The 27,778-nt window shown below is 51.6% G+C and overlaps 1 protein-coding gene across 6 annotated transcripts; it reads left to right on the top strand.

The window, feature by feature from the left end:
• Window positions 1–220: 220 nt before the first annotated feature.
• USP2 (ubiquitin specific peptidase 2) lies at window positions 221–27,704 on the top strand. 6 transcript variants are annotated; one of them, XM_080930313.1, is made up of 13 exons: window positions 221–354; window positions 8,214–9,067; window positions 21,630–21,680; window positions 22,502–22,625; window positions 23,427–23,538; window positions 23,634–23,744; window positions 24,265–24,329; window positions 24,513–24,616; window positions 24,703–24,783; window positions 24,900–24,978; window positions 25,169–25,276; window positions 25,667–25,787; window positions 26,297–27,704. In XM_080930313.1, exons 2-13 carry the CDS (start codon window positions 8,255–8,257, stop codon window positions 26,382–26,384), a joined length of 1,857 nt encoding a protein of 618 aa, XP_080786439.1. In that variant the 5' UTR covers window positions 221–354; window positions 8,214–8,254; the 3' UTR covers window positions 26,385–27,704. The 6 variants fall into 6 exon arrangements, with proteins under 6 accessions (XP_080786439.1, XP_080786438.1, XP_080786440.1 ...); XM_080930312.1 differs by lacking the exon at window positions 221–354 and adding an exon at window positions 2,547–2,630; XM_080930314.1 differs by lacking the exon at window positions 221–354 and adding an exon at window positions 3,474–3,614.
• The last annotated feature ends 74 nt before the right edge of the window (window positions 27,705–27,778 follow it).

Consider the following 27,778-nt stretch of genomic DNA (forward strand, 5'->3'; position numbering starts at 1 on the left):
TGGTTCTCTGTATATACCCGGTTGCCTGGGAGATCCACGCCGGACGGGACTCTACTGACGCAACAATAGAAACAAGCCAATAGCCGTGACGTATACCAGTGACGCAGACGAGGGGTGTGGCTTGGCCGGCCCGGGCGCAATGAGGTTGCTGCCCGCTGGGTGGCGCCGATTTCCCGGGGAGGTCCTTTCTGGGCCCCCGGCGGAGGTGGGGGAGAGGCGGGCAGGCACCGAGCGAGGCCAGGGAGCCCTCTGCGTCAGCCACTGCTCGCTGCACCGCGCCAGTACCAGCCAGGACTCATCCGCAGCTCCATGCTTGTGCCCGGTTCGACTCGTCCATCCTCCGAGAAGAGGCAGGTACGTGCCACCTGTCGCAGGTCGGAGAAGGGAAAAGCCAGGGTCAGTACCAGCTTTGAGAATCGGAAAGTAGGGTATCAAAGACAGCCTGGGCAGTCTGGACGTGAAAAATGTAGGGCGAGGGCCAGTTGTGCGGAGGGGGAACTCCAGCTGTGGGTGCCAGTATGTGAGAGGGGCTGACAGCTGACAGCTCGGGGTGCCAGGAAGAGCCATCTGTGTGCTGATCAATGTGTTCTGAGGAAACACTGTAACCGCGAGTACCGGTCTCCCCGCCCTGTGTGTTGTGTAGACTGAGAATGACGCCTGGACCCTGACATCCCCACTCCCCACGTGTGTGTGCAGCTACCGCCCTCCCCGTTGTTAAACCTCCTCGGGGTTGTCTCTTGGTCAGTTTTCCAAAGCGGGGGAAGGGGGCTTAAAGGGAAACCAGCAGTTAAGCGGAAGGGAAAATTTTTCCACCAATCCCAAATCAGAAAGAGGCAACTTTGAAATTCTCACCAATCCCAAAGCAAAAGTAGCCATGTAATGTTCTCTGACCTGCAACTTGCCAAGGGGAGTCCTGGTCAACTGCTTCTATTTCTTCTGAGGAGAGAGAATTCCTAGCTCTTAACCCCAGAGCTTTTGAGAATGAACTTGAGTCGAAGATCCTAGTAGGAGCTGTTTATCTCCCTAACACAAAGCTCACACACACACACACACACACACACACACACACACACACACACACACACTCGTGAGCCAATCAAACCACAAAACAAGGGACATAGAGAACTGGTGGATGAGCTGGGGTGGGGGTGTCCCCTACTCTTTGATGCTGTAGATGCATGCTGCTCTGGAATGAGGATTGGAATGAGGGCGTCCCCCAAAGTGCATCACCAGGACCCAGTCTGACTCAGTACCTTGTGCTGAGACAGGGTGGAGGCACCAGCCCGGGGGCCTTCCAGTCTCCAGGGAGAGCCATCAAGAAACAGAAGAATCATCTGGGGAGCAGACAGGTGCACTGAGGGCAGAGAGGCCCTCCTCCCATGACCCTGTCCAGCCTGCCTTTGATACCCTGGAACCCTGAACCCTTCAACAGGTAGACTGGAACTGCCCCCTCTGGAGCCAAGCATTCTTCTGGCAGCCTGGGGAGGCCATACTTAATCATTTCTTTTTTCTGAGCAAAGGGGAAAGGGGTTTGGCCTGTCGCCTTGGGAAAGTGGCAAAATCTGTCTGATCTTTCCATTTGGGGATGTGGACTAGTTCGGAAAGCCACAGGGCTGGTATCTGAGGGGTGGCCACCAAGGCCTTTTTCCTTTGGGAAGGGTTGCCTGCTAACAGTCATAGTGAATAGATGAGTGAACGTGACCAGTAAGCTTGTCGTTTACTGAACTCTTGCTATGTTTGAGGAAGCTTAAAACTATGATCTTCCTTGTGAGACATAATCATGACAGTTATTATTCATGGGTTTTGTTTGTTTGTTCCTTTGGGGGTTTCTTGTTTGTGTTTGTTTTTGTTTTCTGAGACAGAGTTTCTTTATGTATCCCTGGCAATCAGCTTTTTAGGCCAGGCTGTCCTTGAACTCAGAGACCTTCCTGCTTCTGCCTCCAGAGTATTAAGATGAAAGGCATGTGCCACCATGCTAGCTCTATTATTCATGTTTTACAAACTACATAGCTAAGATTGGGAGACTTAAGTATCCTCACAAGCTGTCTTAGATCCAATAGGGGGAAGAATAAGAATTCAGGTCTAGACCTAGAAGTCCACTGTAAAAACAATATTGGGCTGAAACCCAAGTGCTGGTCCCAACCACACTCTCTGTCCATGTCTGTAGGGAGGAGCTATGTCCCTCCTGTCTTAAAATTCCCACAGCTGGGTTAGCAGTTTGGCCTCTTCCTGTCTGCTCAACCTGTGACTGACAGCACTAGAGAATCTACCTTCTCCATGTTTGGGACTCAAATTCACCCCCAGCCCTCTGCTCTGTCCCCCCTTGATACTTCCTATTAGTTCCAAATATCCCCTCCCAGGTTTCTAGCTCATTCTCAGCTTTCACCCAGTTACCAGGCATCGGGTGGAAGGTGGGCTTGTCACTGCCCCTTTAATTCTCCTGGGGCTTGGAATGCAAGTAAGTTGCCATCTCCGAGAGGTCAGATAAGATACTATATATATCTAGCTAGCGTAACCTGAGCTCCGGATTACCGGCCCCAGTCAGACTCCAGCTTCTGAACTCTACGTGGCAGTCTTTTCCCTGCGGGGGAAAGAAACCCCCTCGCCCCATCCAGTGCCCCCGGACACAGGTCAGTAGCTCTCTCTTTGATGTCTGAGCTTCGAGGACAGTTAAGTAAAGCCTCATTGAGTTTGGGAGAGCATTTGAGAGGCTACCCACTGAACCTGGTGAGTGTTGTAACCAAACCCAAATGCTCCTCAAGATATGGGGACAGAGGACAACTGAAGCCCTAAAGGTGGGGCGAGAGGACTCTCCAGAGCAGGGAGCACTTGGAGGGGGACTTGAGCATAGGAGGTGAGAAAGAAAATTGTAAGATACCTTCTGCTTTTAGGAAGCCTGTTTCTTTGCCTTTTGTTGGACTCGTAGAGATATCCATCCACCCCAAGCCCAAATCAAAAAGCACTCTGTAGTGCTCTTTCCTAGGCCCACCCAATTCTCCACAAGCCAGGATGTCCTCATCACTTTAATTCCTGATCTCTTCACTTTTCCTCCTCATCCCTCATCCCCTCCCAAGTTCTGGATACCTCCTAAATGCAAGAGAAATGGAGACCTGCACAAATTCCTTTACAGGACCCCCTCCCTGACCCCCGAAGGTGAGAGGATTCTGTGATAAAAGTGGGTGGGTTGCTATCAACAAGCCTCTGATAGAGAGGGGCACTAAGCAACAGGTCAGAGGGTCAGGCTCGGGGTTCAAGAGGCCTGAGAGGAAGCCGATGGTATAACATGTAAATGGATAACTCTCCCATTTTCTCCACATCTGCCAGGGTGGAGAGTGTGACCAGAGAGTGTAGCAAGGGATCCAAGCAGCCAGGAGGAAGGGTCATAGGTGGGACAGGATGTCCCCTGTCACCTCTCTTACTCCTCAGTCAGCACATTCTGATATGGTTAGCAAGCAGCTTTGGGAAGCTCTGAGGTCACCACTGTGGAGGTTCCCAAGCACCTAGTGAGACTGTCTGGGACTCCCCGCTGACCTGCCCCAAACATCTGGGTAGGAGGAAAGAGAGACTTAGTGCTGTTTTGGGTGTGTCCATGAAGTGTCTTGTGAGTAGAGGAGGTAAGTGTGGGCAGTGACAAAGTCACAGACGTGGATAGGCCTCTGCTTCGGAAAGATGAGCGCATTGGGACAGAAAGGAGCATGGAATCTGCTAAGATGTGGTGTATCACTGGTCCTCTGCCTCCAGGGCCAGGAGTGCCTGGGATTCCTGAGGCTTAAGTCCCTCCTCTAGCTGGGCAGGTTAGGGAGCCCTTCACGTGAGCTGCAGGAAATGACAGTGACTTGATGCCAGGTGGTTGGCTGCCTCAGGGAACAGGGTTCATTTCCACCCCTGACTCACCCAGTGTGGGTACCTTGGGGAGTGGGCTAAACAGCAGCCGGGGGAAGGAGGCTCAGGAATATGTCTGCTACTAGGTTGGGGCCCAGGAGCCTGTGCTGGGGTACATGCCAGGACCAGGGGACACACAGAGCTTGGCAGAGCGGATGAAATAGAGGCCTCTCTCACCATCTCTCAGTCGATCAGCATTGTGCTACAGCAGCTCGGGTTACACCAGGCTTCATTTCATTCATTTCCAGTGGAAAATCCAGGGGCTGCTCCCGCAAGGAGTCTTCTCTCCCAGCTGGATAAATGGACATCTGCATCCTGGGGGTCAGGGGGAGGGGGATGGGGTCCTCCTCCCCATGGTCCTGCCTTCAGGATGGGGGTGGGGGGAATGGATGGCTTCAGAGTAACTGCAGTGAGCAGAGTTCAGTCCCATCCAGCACAGACAGCAGCCTGACCGTGGAGGTGACCCACATTACTTGCAGAAAGAATTGTTCCCTTACCTACAAGTAGATGTATCGCTCGCATATGACAAGCCGCCTGGAGAACTGAGTTAGCGTGCGACAGCCCAAGTTGGTACAGTTTTAAATGTTAAGACCTGTTAAGATCTGAAGCAGGAACAATAAAACTTGAAAGTTTCACAATTAGACAGGGGCTCGTACTTACAACGCGAGCACTTGGGACATGAGACAAGAATCTTTGAGGTCAGCCCAGACTATTAAGTAAGACTTGTTCAAAAAAGAAAGGCACTGTTTAAATTTCTTGTACATTTAGAAATACAGATAGCTGTTCGTTTTCATTTGATGCAAATGATATAGGCTTCTAAATTGTGTTTGTAAGCCTGGGAATTTATGTGTCTGAAAAAGCTCAAGCTTGCCTCTGCCCAGAGATTTTCAGGATTCTACACTCGAGCACAGTGCCAAGAAGGCTAGGGAGGCTGTCTAGCAGACAAAGTCAGAAGCTGCATTCAAGGTCCTCAGGGAGTTCTAGACTTGGTCTGTAGGTGTGTGGGACCAGCTGGCTGGGAGCCACAGCTGCATGGCTCTGGAGTCCCCACAGGAAGTCAAGTGCATCTGTGCAGAAGAACTATGCCACCATGCCAGTTTCTGAGAGAAACTTTGCAAAATGACAGGAGACTCTCAGAGAGAAGGGAGATGTCAACATCTCTGCAAAAATGGCATGAGTAGGAACTACTGCCGTTGTCCAAGGTGGCAGGCACCCGGGGAGGAACAGCCAGCAGCCACATGCCTGAACTTGCCAGTTCTGGAAAAACAATGAGAGGAGCCAGGCAACAGGGGCCCCACACTGGACAGGGAGGAGTGTGGGGGATCCTAGCCAATAGGCTGGCCTCCCACTGCCCCATGAAAGAGCCATTCAGTCCCAGCTCGTTCCTGTGGTAACAGGGAGACTCAAAGCCATGTGAGTGCTGCCCTTCCTGTCCCTGTCTTGCGCAGCAAGGCCACAGGCAGATTCCCCAACTGAAGCTCCCGCCCCGATGTGCGTACAGTAACCTCCAGGGACAGCAGGACCAGGTAATGCCAAGAGATACTAACGTAAACTGTCTTCTCACCTACGAGGTGGTGGAACTTTTCTACAACAAAAGTAGGGCTTAGTAGAGGGGAGAGATGTGTGTAAGGTTTCAGCTCCAAAAAGAAACCCTTTCCTACCCTGGGAGCTGTGAGCTAGGCATTCGACCTGGCAATTTCCGGGGCTGTGATAGAGCAACTGGTGGAACTATGGGGACAGGGGAGACTTGGCAGTTGCCAGCCCCGATTGGAGCAGACAAGAGAGCTGGGATTGGGGAACTCTCCCCAGGCTTCTGTGAGCTAAAAGATGGGGCTCCAGGTTCAGGTCTTAAAAGTGCCAGCGCCGTCTGTCCCTGTTGCTGTATCTTGTTTGGCCTGGGCACTTGTGCGTCATCCTCCGGGCTAAGAGAGGTCACAGGCTTGAGGCAGTGCCCACAGAATACCAATTCCCCAGGAGTCTCAGTCTGGGAGAAGGGAGGGAGAGCTGTGGGGAGGAGTCATGAGCTCTTACGCTGAGGGTGGGGACCAATCTGATTGGCTGCCGGGTATCCCAGAGCCCAGCTCCCAAGGCCTGGAGTCTCTGACTTTGCATTATTGATGGAGTTCTCCAACGTGAAACAGAACAAGACAGGTCCTTTGCCACCATCCCTAGGCCTCTGTACCCCTGCCCCGCAGTGATTTCCCCCTATCCGTACTTCAGACCCTCACCCCCTCACCCAATTACCATCTCCCAGAGCAGACTGGAAGTCCCATGGGAGGAGGAAGTGTAATGGACAAGAAAGTGTCCACACAGGGTGTTGGGGTCCCCTGAGCCCGGCAAGGAAGACAGTCAGATGGACAGCCTTTCTCGTGCCAACCAGGACTGAGAATTACCGGAGAGGTCTCTGACACCGTTAAGGATCTCCATCTGGAGCCACCCCCTCACCTTCCACCTCTGCCTCTATCCCGAGACTTCAGTGGCTTGAGTTTCTACAACCTCCTGCCAAGTCCTCAGCATTCGGGGGCTCGGTACAAACTCCTCCCTGCCCTAGTGAGCTGAGCTCCTGGCCTGGGCAAGCTGTGGTCTGCTTGAGCCAGTGTCTGCTGAGTGGCTAAATGTCTACCCACTACCCACTTAACTCACTGGGGGCGGCAGGGGGAAGTCTGGCGCCTGGGCTGAGGTCAAGCTGGCCAGGCCAGGGGATGGCCAGCCCTGCCATTATTATAGATTACAAAGGGAGGAGCTGTGCTGCCTGGCTGGGCTAGTTAGGGAAGGAGATAATAGCCAGTCATTGTTAAGTGCTTTCCCGTGTTATTATCTTTTAGTCCTCACGCAGCCCTTTGAGATAGGAATCCTGATCATTATTCTGTTCTTTTACCTGGGGAGGAAATTGGGGCTCAAAGAGGTTCAACAACTAGTGTAATTTTGCTCAACTAGTCTATCACGGCGGGGGCGGGGGGAGTCAAAACCAGCCAGTAAGAAGGCTCAGCAAGTAAAAGCACTTGCCACCAACATGGCCGACCAACAGGCGAACCCCCAAACATGTATGGTAGTAAGACAGAGCTGGCTCCTACCGGTTATCCTCTGACTTTCATATATGTGTCATGTGCCGTGTGCGGACACACACACACACAGGAGGGAAGAGGGAGGAGAGAGATTTTTTAAATTGTATGCTACTCTTGAGACTCCTAGCTAGGTCTCCCTTCTCCCACACCACCCTAAGCCCCGCCCACTGTTTAAGGGTCCCGGAAGAAAAGAGACTGGTCCTCCAAGCCCCTTTCAACAAAGCACCTTCTCCCCTCTTGCCACGTGGTGGAGGGATTCTAGGAGTCTCCAGAACTGCCTAACTCCCGATGAGGTTTGGTAAAAGCAAGACTGGTGGGAAAGGGTGCTGGGCCACGTCCTGGGTTCTGATCCTGACTTTCCATAGCATGTGAATTTGGGCAAACAAGCATCACTGCTCGTATCTGTACAATAGGTTTTTTATTATTATTTAAAAAAAAAAAAAAGGCATGGCCTTTAGGGCTGTCCGACCTCTACATTCAGTAATTAATCTACAAAAACCTGAAGTCTGGGAATGTCTGCAGTACAGGATCTCGACTCTAGGCGGCGCCGCTCACACAAGTCAAGTAACTCTAGGATCAGTTTGGCACCTGCATTAGTTCTGAAACCTCCTAGGAGGCCATAGGTTCCTAAGCTCCACTTAGAAGACAAGGCCAAATCCCGGAAGAGAACAGATTGGTCCTACCTGTCCCCAGTGTGGTGCTCTGTGCGACCCAAGCAGCAGGTGCCTGTGTCCAAGGAAGAGTATAAGGGAGGTCTGGAGACCAAGGTCCAGCCCCTCTGCTTCCCCATCCCCACCTCCCCCCATCACTTCCTTTCCTGAGGGGGGGGGGTCATTTATACCTGAAGGGTACTGCTTGCCAAAGGCTGGGAAGCAGTTATAACTCAATGCCCATGTCTCTCAGTCTGTGCACTGAGGGTGATGGGATTCCCCCAAACCCCAGCTCTTGCCAGCTCTAAAGTTCCTGCCAAGATGTACAAGAAGACCCACATGGGTTTTCAGTTGGAGTCTCTGACATAGAGGGCTGGGGAACTGGAGAGGGTGGGCCTTTTGCTGAACTTTTCTTGTGGGCACAGGAGTACACCCAAGTCCATGTACACATCTGCTTGCACGTGTGTTTCTCTGAAGCTAAGCAGCCTATGACAGACAGGCTCCAATTGGCCCCTGTTGAGCCCTAAGGTCCTGGCCCACCTGGCAAAAAGAAAAAGCACAGTGTGGGCCTGGTGCCTAGCAGGACCCTTTGACAACTGCTTTCCTTGTCTTTCAGCTCATGAGGCTCCCAGTACCCACTGAGTATCACCCTGAAGGATGTCCCAGCTCTCCTCCACCCTGAAGCGCTATACAGAATCGTCCCGCTACACAGATGCCCCTTATGCCAAATCGGGCTATGGCACCTACACCCCTTCCTCCTATGGGGCCAACCTGGCCGCCTCCTTCCTGGAGAAGGAAAAACTTGGTTTCAAGCCGGTCTCCCCCACCAGCTTCCTCCCACGGCCCCGCACCTATGGCCCCTCCTCCATCCTGGACTGTGACAGGGGCCGCCCCCTGCTGAGATCTGACATCATTGGGGGTAGTAAGCGGTCTGAGAGCCAGACCCGCGGCAATGAAAGGCCCTTGGGCAGTGCATTCAATGGAGGCAATGGATTTCCTTACGGAGTGACCAGCAACTCCCTCAGCTACCTGCCCATGAATGCCAGAGACCAGGGTGTGACCCTGAGCCAGAAGAAATCCAACAGCCAATCAGACTTGGCCCGGGATTTCTCCAGCCTCCGGACTTCAGATAGCTACCGGACTTCAGATGGCTACCGGACCTCAGATGGCTTTAGGATAGACCCAGGAAACCTGGGTCGCAGCCCCATGTTGGCCCGCACACGTAAGGAGCTCTGTGCCCTGCAGGGCCTCTACCAAGCAGCTAGCCGTTCTGAGTACCTAACAGACTATCTGGAGAACTATGGTCGCAAGGGCAGTGCACCACAGGTGCTCACGCAAGCCCCTCCCTCCCGAGTCCCTGAAGTCCTCAGTCCTACCTACCGACCAAGTGGCCGCTACACACTGTGGGAGAAGAGCAAGGGCCAGGCCTCTGGGCCCAGCCGCCCCAGTTCTCCAGGGCGAGACACCATGGTAAGTTTACTTTTGGGGATCCATTGAGGGGCTGGGGAGAAAGCCGGTGTTATAAAGAGCCAGGCTAAGAACAGAACTCCCAACCTGACTGGTGATTGGTGGCAGACAAGCAGCCGGGGTCATCCTCCATGATGAGCAAGCATGACTTGGTGGTCCCATGGCTTAAAGCCACAGGGAAAGGTTGCCCCATGCTCCAAAGGCCTACACACTTGGGAATGGTCCAAAGATGCTCTAGAATGTTCAGACACCCCCCCGTCCACCTTGTTCTTCTCCTTGTGTGCTCTCCCGTCCAAAATGTCAGGGTCCTCCCCTGCGGGCTCTGGTCCATCCAGGGCTGGATGTCACAGTAGAAGTGATCACCATGTTACCTGTGTGTAGAGAGCCAACCTCCCACCCCATCCCTGCTCTTCCTGTCCAGGCATGAGATATCAGGAATAGCAAGACTCTTCCCCTGATGCCGGCAGGCTTAGATTCAGGGTATCTGGAGAGCAGGGTTGTATCTTTGGAGAAAATAGTGTAGAGTCTTTTGTCTAGAGATAGAAATGATCTAATACCTCCATGCTCCAGCCTGCCTGGACTGGAATGAGGGGAGAGGCTCTGTTGGAGATTAACCAGGGGCTGGCATGGTCTCCCTCACATCTAATCCCTGAACACGCCTCCCCTAGGGCAGTGACTTCTTTCCTCCTCTCCTGTAGTTATCAGTGTGCCCAGTAGGTGGCGAGCTCTCGGAGATCTAAAATGATGGTATCTCTCTCTCTACCTCCCTCCTGTGTGCCTCTGGCAACTCGGAGCTCAGCTGACCTGCTGATTGCATGGATGGTTGGATAGGGGAATAGATTGGGGTGGGGGTGGTGGATTGATGGGCAAAAGAACACATAAGCAAGCATGCGGTAAGAGGATTGGGTGCTGTGTTCTCTGTTTCTTTATGTTCCCCTCCTTATGTCCTTTATAAAGGAGAGCTATGCCACAGCTAGAAATAGTGCTTTAGAGAGCTGGTTCGGGGCTGAGGACTATGGCTGGGTCACAGACTAAAATGTGTCATGACAAAGGACCTTGGGACAACTTTGATAGTATTTCTTAAAGTGTTTGAGCCTTGCTGGGCCACCTGGGAAGTGCCATGGGAGATGTCTCACAGGACATTCAGACTCTAGCCATCAGGGTTGGCTACGGGACGCTGTAGGGCCTATTGGTTGTTGTTCGTGTCCAGTGTTGTTCACAGAGGTGATGGGCGATGAACAGGCTCCTCTCGGTGGAGGGAGTCTCTGCTGGCTCTTCCTTTGCTCAGAAGAAAGGAACTCTTCTCATATAGGCCTGCTTCTCTGTGGGGTCTGCAGGAAGTCAGCTGGAGAATCACCTATGGGCTCAGCACTTTGCCAGGCCCTCTAAAGCAAATGGTCTCAGGACAGCGCCTTAAAAAATCTGCCCTGTTACAAGCTTTTCAGGTTGTCTAAGCATGGGAAGGCTGAAGCCTTCTGGGCCAAAGGCTATATACACTCAAGACTCCCAACATCTGCTGTTATATGTCATCTTCCTACTATTTACGACTCTTCCTGAAGTCCGCTGTCCCCTTTCCCATCATTTCTCCTGGGGACACCTGGCCCTAACCCAGCCCTGCGCTAGAAAGAATTGCTTCCAGAAAGGACCTCAAAGGGGTAACAAATACCCTGAGCAAACTCGGTCACTGGAACCTGCATCCCTCCCGCCTAGCAAGGTGGTCAAGAGTGTCCTAAAGCCAAACTAGCATTTATTTCACCCTGAGCCCTGCTCAGTACAACACCACCAACCATGAGAGACCTCACTTAACCTCAGCCCTCTTAGGCTTACTTCCAGGGGTTGATTGTATCCTAAGGAAGTGAGAGCAACTTTTTTGGTGCCTTGAAATCTGCCCCATCACAAGCTTCTCAGTAAGCTCTGTTCTCTTGGGATGGCTTCTTTCAAAACACAGTGAGGTTTCTTCTCTTGGTGCTGTTTTCTAGCTGCATACTCATACTCGGTACCACTCGGTACCACTCAGTACCACTCGTGCTCTGAGAACCCGGGGCCATGCACCTGGCTTTCTCTGGAGGTTTCCTTAACTCCTAAGTCCATTTGCTCTTCTGTAAAATGAAATCGCTCATAAATTACTCCGAAAGAGCCTGACACATAGTAGGTGCTCAGTAAAGGTCAGTCATCTTGGCTCCTGGCTTTAGGACACAAGAGAAGTGCAAGCCAGTCCCTGCCTTCAGCTCACTTCAGGAGATCCATGCTTACATGGTTACAGTAGGAGGCAGGCCTGGGTGTTTGTGTCTTCAGTGGTAGGGAGGGAAGAGGTCATCTGAGGCTGAGACCAGCTGCCCATGACCTCTAAAGAGGCAAGGTCTGACCCTTTAACTCTGGATACCTATCTGCTCAGACGGATTTCCTCCTCTGTAAAAGTGAACGGTGGCACTTGCCCTGCCCACCTCACAGGGTTGCCACAAGGCTCAAACCAAGCAATGAAGGTGGAGGCAGCTACAGCCAATAAACCAGTAACAGCCAACCTCAGCTTGGCGCTTTGCTTCACAGGCTTCGCTGAGCATGAGCAATGGAGGCACCACCAACACGCCAGTAAGTGAGGGTGTAACTCAGCCCTGGGGCTCTGAGGGTCTCCCCTACGATCCCACTTTCACTGAAAATGCAGGATGAAGAGCCAGAAGCCACCAAGGTGTTTCTGCCACTGGGGATTGCAAGCCAGCCCAGGTGGCTCAGCCCTGCAGAGAGCTTAAAGCCAGAGAGCACCAACCCAGTCAGCTCCCCTTGCCCCACCTCTTCTGTTCCTGGGGCCTATGGAAGGACAAGCTGTTCCCAGTGAGCACTGCCAGGCCTGTGCTTTAACCCTACAATCCCTCCTAATCCTCCTATGATCCGCCCCCCAGCTGCTCCCTGGCCAGGCCTGGCTCGCTGCCTGCTGGCCTCAGGCCTTATACTTGTCCCTCCCAAGCCTTACCTCCTCTCCCCAAGAAGAGCCAGGGATTGGCCCAGGGCCCTTCCAAGCATAGTCAGCAGGCTAGGAACCTGCCTCTTCCACAAAGAGGCCGGGACCGGAGGCCCCGGGTCTGGCCTAGGCTTTTCTCTGGCACACACAATCTTATGCGCCCTTTCTCTCTGCTCGGGGAACTGTTTCTAGAAGTAATGGCATCTGAGTCTCTGGGTCCTGTCTGCCACTGGGGTTGCTGACTCATGTTCTGAAGCCTTGGGTTCCAGCTGTTCAGTGACAGGAAGATTATATAAACCAGGGTCATGTGATCCTCCTCTCGGGTGGGACTCTGGACTTGAACAAGTGGAGGATAGCAGAGACTGCCCAAGAACTCCAGGACAAAAAGCAGACCTTCCTCTCCTCTCCCCTGCCCTCTCACTCTGTTGACCCAGCCTCACTGGACTGAACCTCTTCTGTCTTATTTGTCCAGATTGACAACCTGAGACCCTGGGGCCCATCCTTACCTGGCCCACCCCAGCCAGGCTCAACCACTCCAAGAGGCCAAACTTCCTGAGGCTTTCAGTCTGTGCAAAAGGCACTCAGAAGACACATAAAGCAAGAGTCCCCATGACCAGAACAAGCTGTAGCTACTGAGGAGAAAGAGCGGCAGATTTGGGCATGATTATTAGAATCATAGACATAGACATAGTGCTAACGTCTCCATCTCAGGGGGACTTGATATGGGCAGTGACCTGGAAGCCGCCCTTGTCATTACTTTCTAGCTCCATTTTTCAGTTGATGTCCAGAAGCCTCCATCCATCCTGTCTTCTCTTCAGCCACCCCCCCCCCCACAAACACACTCCAGGATGTCACTTTAAGTTAATATAGTGCTGGGGTGGGGCAAAGCAACACAAGTTAATCCAAGCCTAGCAAAATGTTCCCTGCCCCTGGGGGACTCGCTCCACTGACCATCAGCCTCAGAAACAAACATCATGTTCAGCACTCAGAGCTGCACACGTGGTCCCTTGTCCCCTCTTACCTCAATGGATACATAAAACTAGCACCCGAGACAGAGCTATAAGCAATAGAAGGAAGTGTGTGGGCTTCTAGAACATGGCTGGTTCAGGCCAGATTTCCTGGAGCTTGAAAGAGCACAGAACATTTGACCTGTGGGGGTCTAACTCCTACAAGGAAATAGTTTCCTACCACTGATGGGAAGGGTGAACTGACTCTCCTCTGCAAAGTATACTGTGGGCTGGGAGCCCAACAAAACCTTACCAAAAACTCAGAGCCCCTGCTTTTTTCAGGCCTCAATTAAGCCAGCAGAGAGACACTTGCTGGGATCTGGGCCATTGGCCTTGAGACATCTTCCTGAGCCCAAGCAGCATCACCAAACCCTGGACAAAGCTGCCTACTGGGATCTGAGAACAGCAGGATAATTTTCAGTCCCTGTCCTTGTAGATGGAACCCTGACTGAGGTAAAGAAAACGACCTGTCCTACACCAGAGGCAGGAAATAGCTCAGAGAAATAGAAGCTTTGGGCTGCAGGACTCAACCTAGCCCAAATGGCTCTGTATAATTCAGACTTAAGTCATGGAGCCTCAGCCAGATTCAGACCCCAAAGGACTATCTCCTTTTTATGAAGCTCATTTTAGGAAATGCCTCTGAAGAGAAAGGGTCTCACAGGAATATGGCTAGTTGAGGAACAAGCCATAGATCTTCCTTGGCTTCATTTAGCAGCATTCGGACCTGCTGGACAAGACTGGATGCTGTGTGAATCTGTTTCACTCACCCTAGATTTCTCAAAATACACCCATGCAACAGCTTTCCCCATCTGTCACTCCCTGCTACCAGAAACACCCACACCTCCCCGGCAACCTCCTGCATCCCAGGGAAAAAAAAAAGGAGAGCATGCTGGCACAGCGCCAAGATGGGAGTGCTCATGTAATTAAGTCTAAGCCATGGGGACAGAGGCCATGCTACAGTGGGTGAGCATCTCCTGGACAGCACCCCCACCCACAGCACACTTCCTTGGCATGTAAAACCAGACACACCCCTCCCCTTGAGGACAACTGCAACTTGCAGGATTCCCAGCAGAGCTTGGTCTCTTCATCAAGGAACCCCCAACCCTGCTCCAGAGAGCCCAGGGTGCTGGAGCAACCAAGATAAGCCACACAGCATCTGAGACCATTTGCAAGTTTTACAGCTATAAAGCAAAGGTAAACATATCCGGATAAATTAACAGCATGCAAACTGAGGGGATGAAGTAATGGGTCTTTAGAACTGGGTGGAATTAATTAGGGAAGGCTTTATAGACAGTTTAGAGTTGCTGTTTTGCTGGAGCTTTGAGGATCAAGTTCAAGTCCTAACTCTTCCACTGAACTGTGCCCCCTCCCACCCAAGCAGTGGTTGATTTGGTCTGGCTTTTATGGTCCAAGGGATCAAGCCCCGAGGCTTCCATCTGCTCAGGGAACTGGTCTCTGTGTTTTTTAAGACACAGTCTTATGTAACCCAGCCTGGCTTCAAATTTAGTCCTCCTGCCTCTGCCTCTCAAATGCTGGGATTATAGGTGTACACCACCACATCTGGCAAAACCCAAGTTTTGGATAGAATTTAAAAGTAGACAGAAAAGAAAAAAAAAGAAGGAACATCCTAGAATTTCTTAGTACTTGCTTTAAAAGTGAATGTGGCTATAAAGCAAGTCTAGGTTCAAGGCCCTACGGAGTCATTTGCAGTCCTGTCAGAACACTGACCTCTCTGGCACAGAAAGTCTTTCACCTATCAATGAGAAGTAATAGTTAGAGCTTCAGGGAGTGCTTATGGAAATTATCCAGCATATATAAAGCCCATATCCCAGTGCTTGGTCTTTCAAGGTGTGTGTGTGTGTGTTCGGCCTTAACCTGGGCTAGCCTTATAAAGCTATATATAGCTAAGGATGACCTTGTGCTACTCATCTCACGGGATTACAAATATGTAAGTTTATGCAATGCTGGGGACTGAATCTAGGGCTCTGTGCGTGCTAGGCCAACACTCTACCAACTGAACTGCATCTAGCGTGAGTGTCCTTATTACGTTCATTTACTTATTGCGTGTGGGCACACCCTTGCCTCAGCACATGGCAAATAACTCATTTCCCTCCGTCAGCCAATTGCAAGGGGAGGGTTCAAACTCAGATCGTTAGGCTTGGTGGCAATCACCAATATCAGATGAGCCATCTAACCATTCCTCACCTATTGTTTTCCTAATGTTTTCTGTTAACATGCGTTATACATAATAATCGATTCATTATGACATCCTCATATATGCATCTAATGTATTTTGATCATACTCCCTCAGGCCCCCCACTTTCATCTGGCTTTCACTTCTGCTGCCCCCTTCCTTTTCCCAAGCAATCCCTCTATCCCCACCCCTTTTTGGTGACCCTGAGTTTCCTTAGAGCTGCTTACAGCAGCCAGGGAGGAGGTTTATTTACAGGACTGTGAGTGCCACCAGCTGCTACACTGCTGGAGAAAAGAGTTAAGACTTGGTCTTACCATGGAGTCCAGGCTGGCCTCAAGCTAGCAATCCTCCTGCCTCAGTCTTCTGAATGCTAGGTTTACAGGACAATATGCTCAGCTAGGTCTGTTTTCTTTCTTTCTCTTTTGTTTTTGGTTTCGGTTGATTGGTTGGTTGGTTGGTTGGTTGGTTGTTCAAGACAGAATTTCTCCATGTTGTTCTGGCTGTCCTGAAACTCCATCTTTAGACCAGGCTGCCCTTGTATTCAGACATCCACCTGCCTCTGCCTCCTGAGTGCTGTGCTCATGTGCCACCACCACCAGTAGCCTACTTCTGTTTCTTAAATCCCAGTATTCAGGAGGCAAACGCAGGAGCATCTCCATGAGGCTACCTCACCAGTTCTGAGCCAGTCAGGGGTCCATAGTTAGATCCCATCTTGAAATAAAAATCGTTGTATTTATTTACTTTGTAAGTGTAGAGGTCAGCGGACAACTTGTGTGAACAGGGTCTCTCCTTTAACCATCCTGAGTCGTGGGAATCAAACTCAGGTAGTCAGTCTTAGAGGCCAGCATGTTTGCCTACTGTGCTGTCTGTAGCTGGTGGCAGGGATCAGAGAAACAAGAGGGGAATGATAATGGAAAGAGCCTATGGATAGACAGTTTCACAGTCTCCTGGACCACGTGCAAGGTGCTCCGGTTTTCTCACAGCGGTGCTGTAATCAAATGTGAGCACTGAGGCACGGAGCGTGGGACCTGCCCCCTGGAAAAGGGTGTTGCTGCAAAGACGGAAGTTTGGAGAAAAGGGCTGTTGCAGTGTGTCCAGGGTCCAGGTTGGGTCAAAGTCTGAAGATCATGCCTCCAACCGTGTCAGCCCTCATTGCCCAGTGGCTCCTGCTCCCTCCTCCTCCCGCCACCGTTGCTGAGGACAAGATGGTGAGAGACTGTCCGTACTCTCCACCTATGCACCAAATGCCTATTTTGTGGGCGGCCCAGGGGACAACCCACACATGCACCTCGGACGCAATCCCCCTGTGGCTGTGGTCGTGTGTGCGGTACGCGTGTACATGTGGGAATGAGCGTGCCAGGAGGAACAGAAGCAGCCCACAGATGAGTAACAGCGCACACTGCTGCCTCTCCGAGTATTTTTAAACGCTAAAAATACTGGCTAAAAATAGCCTGCAAGCTCCAAACAAGATACTTTCTCTCCGCAGATTCCTGCGCTTCCCTGTTAGGTGAGGGGGCGGAGCATCAAAAACAAACCCCTCTCCTTAGACCCCCCTGCCTTTAATCATTGCCCTTGTGGGGGCCAGAGACCACACACACACAAGACCACCCCCACCATACAAGACGAGCGTCTTCCTCCCATCCTCTTATAAAAAGTTAAATTTAAGATTCTAGACGAGATGGATTTGGTTAATTGGTTAGGAGGACCCAGAAATGGTTCTTTCCTGGAGCCAAAAGGGCCAGTGACCTATTGTACCTGATAAAATGAGCACCGCCTCTCTTGATAATGGGCTAGGCCAGGTCTGGAGGAGGAGCGGAGTTTAGCCCCAGAGGTGGTTGGAAGTCTTTTCTAGCCAGGGCTCCTCGACCCCTGCAGACCATAAGAATGCTGACAGACACGAAGACAGGGGTTCCCAGCATGCTAGATGAAGGTGCCTGTGCGTTTTGCCCTAAAAATTAATTAGCTGTCCTTAGAGTCTCAAAAAGGTCCACAACCCCAAGTTCACAACTGCCTGCTGCCCGGGCGGAGGCGCACCAGGCTGACTGACACTTGATCTTAAGGGGGGGCGTCTCCCAAGGACCCCAAAGATTGTGGAGTCCAACCCCTGGGCCAACCGGTGACAGCGCGTCCTCGCTTTGCTCCAGTAGGGTTCCCGTCTCTCTGTGGTCCCAGGGTCATCGGCTTTGGGCGGGCCCAGCGACCTCGCCGGCGTCCGCGTGCCGGCTCCCGGGGCGGGGCGAGGGCGGGGCGGGGCGTGGTCCCGGTCCGGCCCCACCCCTCCCCGGCGATGACGTAGCAAAGCTGGAAGCTCGGCGGGTCAGCCAGTCCGCCGGAGCGCGAGCGCCCGACCGGGTCTGTTGGCTGCGCGCGGTGGAGAGGTTGAGGCGGAGGAGCGCGCGCTGGGCCCCGCAGTAGCGAGTAGCGGTTACTGCCCCACGTCGCTGACGGGGTCCTGTGGGATCTCCGCCGGCTTCGGTGTCCGGGTTGTATCAAGACACGGGGACTCCCCGTAACCCTTTGGCCAACCGCGTTGGGCTTGGGGCATAGCCCACCGCCCGCTCCGCAGCATGCGTACCTCCTACACCGTGACCCTGCCCGAAGAGCCCCCCGCCGCCCCCTTTCCCGCTCTCGCCAAGGAGCTGCGGCCGCGCTCCCCTCTGTCCCCGTCCCTGCTGCTCTCCACCTTCGTGGGGCTTCTGCTCAACAAAGCCAAGGTACGCGGGCCCTTTTCTAGGACCTCCCACGCTGAAGGTCTGGGGTCTTGCTTGCTCCCGGGATCAACCCCAGTTTGCCATGAGTCTCTGAGCCCCGGGATGTACCTTGCCAGCTTTTCCCCCTCTTTTCCAAGGGTCTCCTAGCAAGGAATGCCCCCTTCCCTAGAGATCGAAGGCTTGCTGCAGACCCCTCCCCTGTTGATATCCAAGCCCCTAAGGCATCCTCACCAGCTTCCCTGATAACCCGGACACCTGGTGGCTCTTGGCCTCTTAATCCCAGTCACCTATATCAAGACAGGTGCAGGCTAGCGTAACCTTGACTCGGGCTGGTGTGTGACTAGAGGGAACTGGCAACACGCTGTACTCCTGTACTGGGGGTGACTCTTCCAAGACCAAACTCCAACAAGGAAGGTGGATCAAAGGGTATCTCCCTTTCTCTGTTCCCAAATGGACTGTCTCCCAGGGGTCGGTTGCCATGGTGCTTTGACCCTGTGAAGGGCAGAGGTCGTAGACAGGTGAGAGAGCCCTTCTCCTCCTGGCCCTCTTCAATTGTGTAGAGTGGGCGGGCAGTTGATTCCTTGGTTGAAGCAGCTCCCTGAGTAATTCTGGAGCTAAAGCTGGGCACTGTCCCTTTGGGAAAGAGAAGGGGCCTGAGCTTGACAGGTCTTATGTAACAGGCACCAGCTCCTGTGTTGGCAGTGCGTGCCCTGCCCCGTGCCAGGGCTACACCGGGCTCCTTGCTTGTCACCAGGACACATGGCTGACCCTCACCATGCAGATCAAGCAAGAATGCCCCTCAGCTGGGGTCTCCAGTGTGAAGTCACAATCTCAGCCCACCTTTCTTACAGGCCTATGCCCAGATGCCAACCGGCATTATCCAGTGACAGGCTGTTTGAGCCCCCGCTCCTGCCCTGGCAGAGGAGTGCTGTTTACTATGGAGGTGGCATCTGCTCTCTAGAACAGTGCTTGCTACTGAGTCGAAGCTAGGTTTGCTGATGGCTGAGTGTAAGGCAGCGCCAGGTCCAAACTTTCTCACCTCTGCACATGAGTCCCAGCCAAGCAGCTGGTATTGTGAGCGGGTGGCTGGCTGTGCAGGGCCCACCTTTTCAGTCCTAGCCTCTCTTTCCCTGCCAGCCCAGAGGTAGGATTGTTTGCCCTGTGAGAAAGGTCACTCCTGGGACATTTTGTTCTTCTCTGGAATGGAAAATGCTGACTTTCCCTGGAGCTCCTGATTTCCTATTCATGGCTGAAGAATATCTGGCCTGGCCCAGAGCAGTCCCGCTCCCCCCATCCACTCCCACCCCTATCCACTCCCACCCCCAAGCCCCGAAACCCCCCCACCTCCTACATAGAGCACTAAGACGTTGGCAAGTAGGGTCAGGCACGGTGGCAAATGCCTATCATCTCATCCCCTGGGAGGCAGAGGTATCCAGTCTACATAGTGACTTTCAGGCTAGTCAGGGGTGTATGGTGAGACCCTAAGTCTAAGAAAGGGAGGAAGAAGAAATTGCTAAGTGTTTTGGAGCTGAGGAAATTTTAGATAAAAACATGTCTCCTCACACTAAAGAAAAAACAAAAGCGGAGGGTCTTAATGGTGATTTAGGGGAGCCTCTCCTTTCTTTCTACCCCCAAGCCAATGGAACTAGAATACCAACCATGGAGGATGAATGTGCTGCCCACCTTCCAGCTGCCCAGTCACACTGGAAGCAGGACTGCCTCTGTGGACTGGTGACCCCTCCCTTTCCTCACCCTCACTAGTGCTGGGATAAGTACCTGAGCTGAGACCCGCCTTGGTGGATGTGAGCATGCTCACCGGTGGTAGGATGCTTTCTGTCTCTACAGCCTGTTTAGACCGATGTCGTCTCGGGCACAGGGGGTAAGGATTAGTAAAGAGCTACCGAAACTAGGTGTGAGTGGGCATCGTGTGTGGGCACACCTCGGTGGGTGCCTCCAAGTGAACCACATGAAGATCGCTGTGGCGCTTTCTTGCTGGGCTCTGGGGGGAAAGGGAGACTTTTACCACTTTATCCAAATCTCTGATAAGGTCTTTGTCCGCAGGAACTGTCTCTGTGGTAGCCCACTTATAGGGCCCACCACGGATATCAGCAAGGCAGAATTCTCATTTTGCCATTGCAAGGGGTCAGACCCAAGGCCTTACAAATGCAAACCTTCTACTGTTGAAATATGACACCCAGTGGTGGGATTTACAGTTTACTTGGGGGCCACATAAGGTTAGCACTGGAGGCCAGAGCAGGGGGTTGTTAAACTTTGTATGCTGCTAGGGGGTTTTCCTCCAGCTGAAGGTGTAAAGCACGTCTCTTCTGGGTGTGTTTTCTCTACCTGCTAGAGTCTGACCTGACACCTGACCAGGGGAAGGATCCTCTTACTCGTGGGAGGGGCCTGGCTCTTCTTGAGAAAAGCCCTCCCTCGGCCTGCTTCTCCCCACCTCCCTTCAAGCTGACAGTCTCCTGGGCTTTGAGCTGCTGACAGCCTCATAGGCTGTCAGCACATGGCATGAGTAATTTTAGCTGAGTTATTTCAGGCTCCTGTTCTGATCAGGGTTGAGCCGGCCCCACGCATGCCCCAGCCAGTGTTGCTCCAGAGTTGCCTGCTTCCGAAGCCCCCTTTCCAAGAAGGGGTGGCAGACCCATCCACAAACTCAAACCACTGTTTCTTTAACCCTTTGAGCCTGCAGGTTTTTTGATTCCCAGGAGGTGTGCCCAGGATTAGCTAAGAGACCTTGACAAATAACCCTGAGAGCCTGCAATCTCACACCTGTTCTCTCTCCAACCCCCTCACCAGCCTCCACAGTAGAGACAAGAGTGGCACCTTCAGCCAGGTGCTTCCTCAGCTTGGTGCCAGTGGCCAGTCAGGATGTTGAAACCTGAGACGGGCAGGGAGGATCCTCCCGCCTTGGCTCGCCCCTTCGAAGCTGAGTTCAGCTGGAAGGAATTCCACCTGTCTTCTGGCAATTCAGAATGGCAGGCAGCTCGAGTTTTCCCCAGCTGAAGATCGAAACTCAATTAGAGTGGTTTGCCATTTCAACTTCTTAAAGTGAAATTATGGTTCCTTTATGTATACTGAACATCTAGTATAAATGTAGGTCATTTGAAACAGTGCCTGGATTTGAGCTATGAAGCCTTTTGTTGTTTCTTACAGATCACACTAGCCTTTGGGTTCACTGTGTATGTAGCTGAGGCTGGCCTTAAATTCCTAATTCTCCTACCTCTGCTTCCCAGGGGCTGGGATTGCAGGCTTCATCACCATGCCTTGCCCTGGACTTTCTATTTCTTTCAACAAGGAATAGACTATATTCCTGGAATTATTATTATTATCCCTAGCCTCTAGTTCTAATCTTTAGTCTCCGCTGTAGCAGAAAATAAAGATAGAGAAACCAGGTGTCGTAGCTTATACCTGTAATCCCAGCACTCAGGAGGCCGAGACAGGAGGATTACCACACATTCACTAGGCTACCTAGTAAGACCCTGTTTCAGAATGACAAAAAAAAAATGGGGAAATACATTAAAAAAGCAAAGCCCTGAAAGAAGAGTTTGTGTGTTGAACATAGTGTTCCTTACTCCAAGACCCAGACTGAGGCTGAAAAGTATGGTGGTGAAGGAAGTGTTGGGTGAGAGCTAGTACAGACCCAGGGCTGTACCTCTCACCCTCATTGTGACATGTTCTTTGCTTACAGAATTCAAAGAGTGCCCAGGGTCTGGCTGGTCTTCGAAACCTTGGGAACACGGTAAGTTCTTCACAACTCACCTCTTTCCTGAAGCCTCCCCCCCTCCTGAAGCCTCCCCCCCTCCTGACTGGGGTAATATAGATTCCTCTCCTGGCTCCTGCTAGCTTCCTGTCCTATAGGGCACCTGCCCTTCCTGGCTGGTGTTTCAGTCTCTTCCCGCCCCCAGCAGGAAGCACTACTAAAAGGAAGTTGCCCTTGTCACTGTGAGCTTGCTGCTCTTCTGGACCTTCCTCCTGGTTCCCATCACTTCCCACCTACTGCTGAGCAGGGTGCCCACACCCCTTTGTGCACCTCAGTAGGAAGTAGCCAATTACAGTGCCTTCCCCCATACTGGGGACTTGCCTCACTCCCCTGCCCTCACTCAGGAACGGGGAGCCTGGAGCTGCGAAGAGTTCATTTTTGGGTGGAAGAAAGAGAACCTTTAGATGCAGGTAATAGAGGTGCTGTGTGGGTCTGTACCCCATCAGTGTTGTTAGTCAGCTTTCCCCTACGACAGATGCATGAGAGAAATAAACCTAGAAAAGACGGTGAGTTTGTTAGGCTCGGTATGGCTTGCTTACTGGCTCTGTTGTTTTTGGGCTTCTGACAAGGCAGACAGCACAGTATATATAGCTAAGCAAAACCATTCACTTCATGGCCAGGATGCAAGAGAGAAAGTGTGGGGTCCTACAGGCCTCTCTAATACCTGAAGGCCTCCCACTGGGCCCCATCTCTTCAAGTTGCTACCATGTCCCAATAGTGCCATTAGCAGGGAATACAAGGCTTATGAAAACACAGAACTGTGTGTGCACGCCCACTAATTGCCAGATGATCTCTCTTAGTGCTTCATGAACTCAATTCTTCAGTGCCTGAGCAACACCCGCGAGTTGAGAGATTACTGCCTCCAGAGGCTCTACATGCGGGACCTTGGCCACACCAGCAGTGCGCACACAGCCCTCATGGAAGGTGAGGAGCCCCGTGCGGGCGTGGTCACTGCTCCCCTCTCAGCTCTTTCGCTCCACCAGGCTGGTCTGATGTTGCGATATTGTGTTGTGGATACATGCCTGCCCTCTATTTTTCTTTCTTTGCCTATTCTTGGTTGGGGCTCAAGTTTCAGAATCTGTGGTTGAATATATATAGTAATATATATATAATATATATATATATATATTATATATATTCTTCCTGTATAACCAAGGAGTCATGCTTGCAGTTCTCTTGCCTCAGCCTCCCAGGTGTTGGGATCAGGTGTACAGGATCATATCTGACTCCAGCTTCAGTGTTCCATCTTATTTGTCCATTGGTTAGTTGATCTGTGGGATGCTTGGCTTGGTTGGTAGTCTTGGTTTTGTTTTGTTGTTTTAGAGACAGTGTCTCATGTAGCCTAAGCTGGCCCTGAATTCCTGATCTTCCTACCTTAACTGGGGATCACAGGTGTGCACTACAAAAGTGCTCACTGCGCTTACAGAGGACCAGAGTTTGGTTTCCAGATCCAGCTCCCTCCTGTGACCTTCTTGGGCACTCATAAGCATACACACACACACAAATTTAAAATAACTTTTTAAAAAGAAAATATCTCAGCCAGGTAGTTGTGGTGCATACCTTTAATCCCAGGACTTGAAAAGCAGAGGCAGGCAGATCTCTGAATTTCCAGCCAGCCTGGTCTACAGAGTTAGTTACAGAACAGCCAGGGCTACACAGAGGACCCTATCTTGAAATGAGTAATCTCACCTGTTCTCTACCCTCTTTAATGGCTCCTTCCAACAGAGTTTGCAAAACTAATCCAGACCATATGGACATCATCCCCCAATGATGTGGTGAGCCCATCTGAGTTCAAGACCCAGATCCAGAGATATGCACCACGCTTCGTTGGCTATAAGTAAGGGCCTGGCATGCATGTCCTCCCCAAGGTGTGTGGTAGCACCAGCAGGGTCTGATGGATGCTGCTCACCCACTCACTCTGTTTGGGTTCAGTCAGCAGGATGCTCAGGAATTCCTTCGTTTCCTTCTGGATGGTCTCCACAATGAGGTGAACCGGGTGGCAGCAAGGCCTAAGGCCAGCCCTGAGAACCTTGATCATCTCCCGTAAGTAAGGGGAGGCGCTGCCTCAGTTGAAGTCTTTGTGAACTAGACATTTGTACTATTCTATGAGAGTAATGATTTTGGGGGGAATCGGATTTGCTTTGTTGTTTTTAAGCTCGGACTTTTTATTTCAGTATTGTGCGTGTGTCTGTGTACCTAGGCCCTTGTATGCCACAGGCAAGCACTCTGCAACTAAGTTACATCCTCTAAGGTTGCTTTTAAAGATTAAAAGGTTGAAGCCAGGCATGGTAGTATATACGTGTAATCCTAGAATTTAAAAGGCTAAGGTAGGAAGGATGATGGACTTGAGACCAGTCTGGTTTAATCCTGGCTCAAGAGAACCGTGGCTTGGGGGATACAGCTCAGAGCAGAGGGTTGTGTAAACAGGAGCAAGGCCAGGGATTCCATGCCCAGCAACACGAAAAGTAATACATGTAAATATATGAAGACCCTAGAGGATAGCCCCTTACGCCTCCCAGGGTTTGCGTTCTGACCTAGCTGTCTTCCTGTCTGTGGTCCCCAGTGATGAAGAAAAAGGGCGGCAGATGTGGAGGAAGTATCTAGAAAGGGAAGACAGTCGGATTGGGGGTAAGTATATATAGGCCAGAAAATAGCTGCTGCTTTACCCACTTTTGTTTGAGATGCCATAGGGACCATTTATCCCAGGAGACCCTGCTTCTGCCTGTGGCTCTCAAAACTAAGGCAGGAGTGGGTGGGAAAAGGAAGACAAGCATTCAGCATGTTCAGCATGCCCTGGCTTTCTCTCCCCAGATCTCTTCGTTGGGCAGCTAAAGAGCTCCCTGACATGCACCGACTGTGGCTACTGCTCCACAGTCTTCGATCCCTTCTGGGACCTCTCGTTGCCCATTGCAAAGGTACGCTCAACCGTAGACCCAGCGCAGGCACCACTCTCGGGCTTTGCAGGGTTGTGACCACTGACCTGGACCTTCTGTCTTTGCAGAGAGGTTATCCTGAGGTGACGTTAATGGACTGTATGAGGCTCTTCACCAAAGAGGATGTGTTGGATGGGGATGAGAAGCCAGTAAGTCACTCCCCCTTGACAGAACAGACGTCTTCACCGCACCTGGCTGGGAAATGGCGGAGTCTCACTGCCTCAGGCTTTAAGCTCTTTCTAGCACCTTTTATCTTGTCTTCCAGACGTGCTGCCGCTGTAGAGCCAGAAAACGATGTATAAAGAAGTTCTCTGTCCAGAGGTTCCCAAAGATCTTGGTGCTCCGTATCCTTAATCCCCGGGGTGGGGAGCTGGCTTTTTAGGGTGACTGATGACAAGGGACCAAAGGGGGAGGGGAGCAGCATAAGGAAAGAAACTCTATAGACTTGTTTGTTTGCGGTCCTGTTTCCTGAGAAGAGCTTCTTCTCCAAGGACTCTCTTCCTGCTTCCTGTCCTTGACTCAGAGCAATCACAGACCTGAAGCGGTTCTCAGAATCCAGGATACGAACCAGCAAGCTCACAACATTTGTGAATTTCCCACTAAGAGACCTGGACTTGAGAGAATTTGCTTCAGAAAACACCAGTGAGTATACTTGAGCAGGAGGGAAGAAGGCAGGCGGAGAGGAAGGCAAAGGGGCAGGAAGCCAGTGAGTTAGGAAACGCTCAAAAATCAGGATGTGAGCAGGTAAAGTGCTGATGGCCTGAGACAGATCCAAAACCCACACAGAAGGAGAGAATTAACTCCATCAAGATGTCCCTCAGACCTACACACACACACACACACACACACAAACACACAAACACACACTCTGAGGAAATAAAACCAATTTTTTTCTTTTTTTTTTTTTTTTTTTTTTTTTTTTTTTTTTTAAGTAGAAGCTATGGTTTTAAAGCAGGGAAAGATTGGGAAGTAAAGGGAGGAAGGGAAGGAACACTGGGACAGGAATGCCTAACGCCTGTGTTGCCCCCTCAGACCATGCTGTTTACAACCTGTATGCTGTGTCCAATCACTCCGGAACCACCATGGGAGGCCACTATACAGCCTACTGCCGAAGTCCGGTTACGGGCGAATGGCACACTTTCAATGACTCCAGGTGAGAGATGGATTCCGGCAGGGCTCCTGGTCAGCAGACCGCCTCATACGGCTTCCATCTTGAATGGACAGAAAGTCGGGCCAAGAGCTCCATCATACACATGTGGGAGGGTGGCACACTATAACCAAATACCTGAGAGGTAAAGGCAGGAAGGTCAGGATGTCAAGGTCATCCTCAGCAACTTAGCAAGTTTGAAGTCAGCCTTGGTTATGTGAGAGACCCTGTCTCAAAAAAAGGGTTGGCACTGAAGAAATGGCTCAGCAGTTAGAGTCCCCACTGCTATTGCAGAGAGCAGGAGTTCATTGCCACTGGCCACTACAGACACACAAAGCATGTCCGCATATTTCAAAATAACAAAAACCTTAACAACAAACCTCTATCTAAAGGACAGAGACAAAGGTTAACTTGGCATAGAGAAGTTGGGAGACATTTCTTCACGCTCAGGCACTCTGCTGTGTCCCCTGTGGCCTTCCTTGACAGGCTCTGACTTTTCCCTGGTCTTTCCACAGTGTCACACCCATGTCCTCCAGCCAAGTGCGCACCAGCGACGCCTATTTGCTCTTCTATGAACTGGCCAGTCCACCCTCCCGTATGTAGCATTGAGGAGCTACAGCCCTTCCCTCTTCCCTGTGGTGGCCCCCACGTCCTAAGTTTTTTTTTTAAAAATTCAGAAAAAAAAAAAAAAAACCACAAAAAAACACACAACAAAATCCTGACAAGTGAGAAAAATAAAGTAAATAAAGCTGCCGAGCAGAAGTTGATACGGCCTGGTCAGGGTCTGGAGTGAGGAGCCGGTGCCCCGGAGCCATGGCCTGTCGGGAAGACGGACTGATGCAGAGGCGAAGTCAGCGCTGTCCCTCAGCTCCTCGGCTTCTCTTGTTTGCATTTTTAAGTTTGTGGTTTTTTTTCCTGTGTGTAATAAAAACAACAGCGGTCTGTGGGGAGAGGATCATCAGTCCACCTGCTGCCCCCAGTGCCACGCCTTCTGGGAGGACAGCGCCATCTGGAGCCTGCTGGGAGCATCGCTGCTGGATGGAACCAGGGAGGAGCCCACTCAGAGGCCGCCCTGCCTGGATCTGCTCACCAGTCCAGAGGAAACACCCATGAGCCAAGAGCCCTCTTAACGCTGCTAAGTCCAGGGGTACATACGAGGGTGACATCTTTGAAAAAAGCTGGTTTGGGTTTTCAGAAACCCAAGTCTTTTTTTTTTTTTTTTAACTGTAACAAATGTGTTCCGACTGGAGATGTGGTCCTTCACACCTCTCTTCACAGCTGGGACGTTGGGCTGGCCCCCGTTTTTTGTTAGGGTTTTTTGTTTTTGTTTTCTTCTTCTCCAAACACAACTTTCCTAATGCTAGCCCCCTGTGGTGCTAGGTGAGGATTGGCCAGGCCTGCGCATAGCCACAGTAGACCTGGGAGCTAACGTTTTCTGTTTTGAAGTTTTTTTTGTTTTTTTTGGTTTTTTTTCCCTCCCCTTTATTTTTGGATGGAATCTAGTTGCCTCCAAGAATCGTGCCTTATAGCATTTGGGGACCAGGGGATAATTTCCCTTCCTGAGATATCCCTCAGCCGCTTCCCTTTACCCCTGTGCCATGTTAAAAGCCACTTGGGGATGTGGGGTCCTGCCCTGAGCCCCTGGCTTGTGCACTGCAGTGGTTAAGAGGGACGTGGGTAAACGGTGTTAAGATAGTGTATCAAGCCCTTCCTGCCACCCTCTCACCCATCCCTGGTCTACTCCCAGCTGTTTGAAGGACAGCACAGGCCCCTTGTCCCTCAAGCCCCCCCTTTAATTTATTCTCTTGATGCCCTTATCCCCCAAGCTTCCTGCCACCTGACCCTTTCTCAGAGTCTCTTAGACAAAGGCCCTCTGGACTGAGCTTCTCAGGGACACCCACACCACCCCTTATCCCCTCTTGGCATCAGTCTTTGGTCCTGCCCTGGGAGCAGGAACCAGGATGTCTGGGATGGCATGTATGATTCTTTGCCCTGGG

This window comes from Micromys minutus, assembly GCF_963924665.1.
Source record: "Micromys minutus genome assembly, chromosome: 16".
In the NCBI taxonomy this organism is placed as follows: domain Eukaryota; kingdom Metazoa; phylum Chordata; class Mammalia; order Rodentia; family Muridae; genus Micromys; species Micromys minutus.